This window comes from Nannospalax galili, unplaced genomic scaffold (assembly GCF_000622305.1).
Source record: "Nannospalax galili isolate Female #2095 unplaced genomic scaffold, S.galili_v1.0 scaffold835, whole genome shotgun sequence".
NCBI lineage: Eukaryota > Metazoa > Chordata > Mammalia > Rodentia > Spalacidae > Nannospalax > Nannospalax galili.
In genome coordinates, this window is record NW_008336306.1 from 159054 (window position 1) to 162660 (window position 3607).

Genomic DNA, 3607 nt, shown 5'->3' on the forward strand with positions numbered 1-3607 from the left:
TAATGTCACAGCAAAATTAAGCAGAAGTTCGATTAATTTCCTATATTCCCCTTGTGCCCACAAATCCACCACTTCCCCTATCACAACACTGAGTGATGCACTGTGACATAATACTATCATTATATGTCTATACTCTCATTTTTAAGGGCTTAAATTTATGCACACAGCAAATAAAATGCTGAGGATACACTATAATTGGTGGCGCACGTCTTTAATTCCATCACTCGGGAGGCAGAGGCAGGCGGATCTCTGTGAATTCAAGGCCAGCCTGCTCTATATAGTGAGTTCTAGGACAGCTGGGGCTACAGGGAGACCCTGTCTCAAAAATACCCCCCAAAATTCCATAATCCATAATATAAATTCCAGATTATCTACAATCAGATCATCTTCAACAACTCACATCCCTGAAAAAGAAAAATTAAATAAAAAATAAAAACCTTGTAATGAAGATTTCACTTCACCGTCCTAATAACAAAAACAGTGAAAACACCATAAGATCTTTCTAAGAAAACTGATTGGAAGTGAATTTAACCAAAGCACATTATATGCATGTAAAAAACACTTTTTAAAAAATGGTTACATTTCTTTGTCTTTATCCCTCAGTTAATCTCACCATTATTCACAATACTTCCAAATCTTGTCTTTGTTGTAATTTGGGGTCAGTGAACACCATTTTCTTCCATACACCTCCCCATCCTCAGTGCAATCCCAGTAGATCATACGTCTGAACCAGAAGGGAAAGGCACACTGAGCATGGTCTGTAAGAGAAAGAGCCAGTGAGACAGAAACCCTTTGTACTTTGCAGGACACACAGACACACGCACATATATACACACCCAGACACACACTGGACAATCATGTCCACCCCTAGTCCATCAAAGGCATATCAGCATATCCAAACAAGAATACTGTCAATACTCTTTTTTAAATATTTTTTATTGTACATGTATAATTGTTTTGCCTGCATGTCTGCATGTGCACCATGTGTGTCCAGTGTCCACAGAGGTTTGAAGACAGTTGCGAGCTGCCATGGTCCTCTGGAAAAGAAGCAAGTGTTTTCAACTGCTGAGTCATCTCTCCAGACACTCTTTTGATGTTCTACTGGTAGGTTTCTTGTCAAGGTAATGCAGTCAAAATACTTCTAATACATCATTCTTTCTATGCAATTGGCGGGGGGTGCTTGGGTTTTGTTTTGTTCTCACTATGTAGCCCCAGCTGACTTGAATCTCACTGTGTGGACCATTCCCAGACTGGCCTTGATCTGACAGTGATCCACCTGCCTCTGCCTCCCAAGTGTTGGGATTAAAGACACGCACTAACATGCTTGGCTTACTATGTGATTTTGGTGCTGTCAGAAATTGTGCATCTCAGGACTTGGAAGATGACTCAGTATAAAAATCTTTCAATACAAGCATGAGGATCTGAGTTCATATTCCCAGCACCCAAATGAAAAGGCAGGCAGCAATACCACATGCCTCTAATCTCAGCGCTGGGCAGGCAGAGACAGGATGGTCCCTGAGATTTGCTGGATACCTAGCCTAACCAAATCATAAGCTCCAGGTTCTGTGAGATACCTTGTCTCAAAAAAATAAGGTAGAAGGGGCTAGAGAGACCACTCAGCAGTTAAGAGCACTTACTGCTCTTTCAGAGGACATGGGTTCAAATCCCAACACCCACATGGTAGCTAACAACCATCTCTAAATCCCATTCCAGGGGATTCAATGCCCTCGTCTGGCCTCTGCAGGCATTGCATGCATGAAGTGCACTTGCGTACACACAGGCAAAAATTAATAAATTCATACACTTAAAACTTAAAAAATTTAAAGATAAGATGGAGACTTCTCGCTTCCATACACACAAACAAGCACATACTCATACACACACACACACACACACACACACACACACACACACACATATGTGTGTGTGTGTGATGCACATACACACAAAAAGAAATTTTTGATTTCTTATTTCCACAACAGATTACCTACCACCTTGTAGAATTTAGTGGCAAGACACTTACCTGACAGAGCACAATACTTCCAATATCCTTGGAAAGTCTCATTTAAAGAACACCAATGGTGTTTTGCATTGAAACGGACACAGTCGTAGAACAGTCCACTTCTATATCTGAATGGAAAGACACATTCCCCATCTAAGAGAAAACAAAAATCCTTCATCTGTCTCTGAGGATGTTAGTGTTTTACAAAGTGAGTTCTTGCCCTAAATGGGACATCTATATGGACCCACCTCCCAAAGCTCAGGAAACATTGCAGAAAAAAAAGAAACAGAAAGAAAGGAAGATTCAGAGCCTGGGGAGGAGTGCTGTGAAGTACTGTCTTTTGAATGTGACACACTCACTGAACTCATCAACTCACTGCAGCTGTGTTTACCCACATAAGAACTGCACAATAACAAGTCAACAAGATCAGTCATAATTCCAAAGCCACTATGATAGTTGCCAAAGGTGTAGAGGGAAAATGACCATGTCCTGAATCCTGGAAGCATCAAAAAATATTACTTACTGGGCTAAAGAAATAACTCAGTGGTTAAGAGCACTGGCTGCTCTTGCAGAGGATGTGGGTTCAATTCCCAGCACCCACATGGCTGCTAATAACCATCTGTAACTAACTCCAGTTCCATGGGAACCCAATGCCCTCTTCTGACCTCATGGGCATTTCATGACACGAGTGTACCTATACACTCATACACATAAAATAAAAATAATAAATAAAACATTTTAAAAACATTCCTTATTATTTAACTCTTCCTAGGCTGATGCCATATTTTTATATGATAATATCTGTAGTATGACAAAATAGTTGATCAGATAAAGTGTTTTTCTACCTCACTGCTATTTTGTTCATAACACGTAAAATTATTATTGGTTGAGTCTCTGTGTGAATTTTAAAATCTGGCATTCTCTATTAGACTGACAGGTATTAAAAAGTATGAAAACTTCCAGTATTGATGAGAATTCATGGTGGCATGGTTCTCTCTGTGTTATCTGTTTACAGTGTAGTCATAATACACTTGAAAACAGAGGAAAAAGAAAATTTTGCCAGAAGCCAAATCATTAATTTCCTCATTTTCCAAAATTAAGAGAAAACATATATTAATAATGAAAATTTCCTGATCAACTTACCTTCTGCCTCTGGCTGTCTAATTATAGAATCTGAGAAATAAAATTTGAAGTAAAGTTTATTTCACCCTTAGGGTTTAAAACAAGTTCTTATAACAAGCAACATTTAATAAAAATGTTAGTATGAGGAAAAGTGAAATTGTTTTTAAAATATGTTAAGGATATAATGCATATTCTATTTTTCAGTCCTGGTTTTATGCTCTTGATATGAATTATTTTATATAAATCCTACATGATTTATCACATTGTTGGGGATTGAACCCAGGGCCTTGTTCATGCCCCAAGGGCATTGGTTATTTTTTGAGCCTTGTCCCCAGCCCCTCACTGGGGGATTCTAGGCAGGGGTTCTACCACTGAGCCACATCTCCAGCCCCTCACTGGGGGATTCTAGGCAGGTGCTCTACCACTGAGCCACACCCCAGCCCCTCACTGGGGGATTCTAGGCAGGTGCTCTACCACTGAGCA

At 39.7% G+C, this 3607-nt stretch overlaps 1 protein-coding gene across 1 annotated transcript in view; it reads right to left on the bottom strand.

Annotated features, from left to right (window-relative positions):
- Positions 1-615: 615 nt before the first annotated feature.
- Positions 616-3607, bottom strand: part of LOC103732427 (binder of sperm protein homolog 1-like) — a 39138-nt gene continuing 36146 nt past the window's right edge. The window contains exons 2-4 of the mRNA XM_008831005.1: positions 3146-3175; positions 2024-2155; positions 616-758 (exon numbers count right to left, since the gene is read on the bottom strand). Coding sequence (XP_008829227.1) covers positions 616-758; positions 2024-2155; positions 3146-3175 — 305 coding nt within the window. The remainder of the gene's footprint in view (positions 759-2023; positions 2156-3145; positions 3176-3607) is intronic.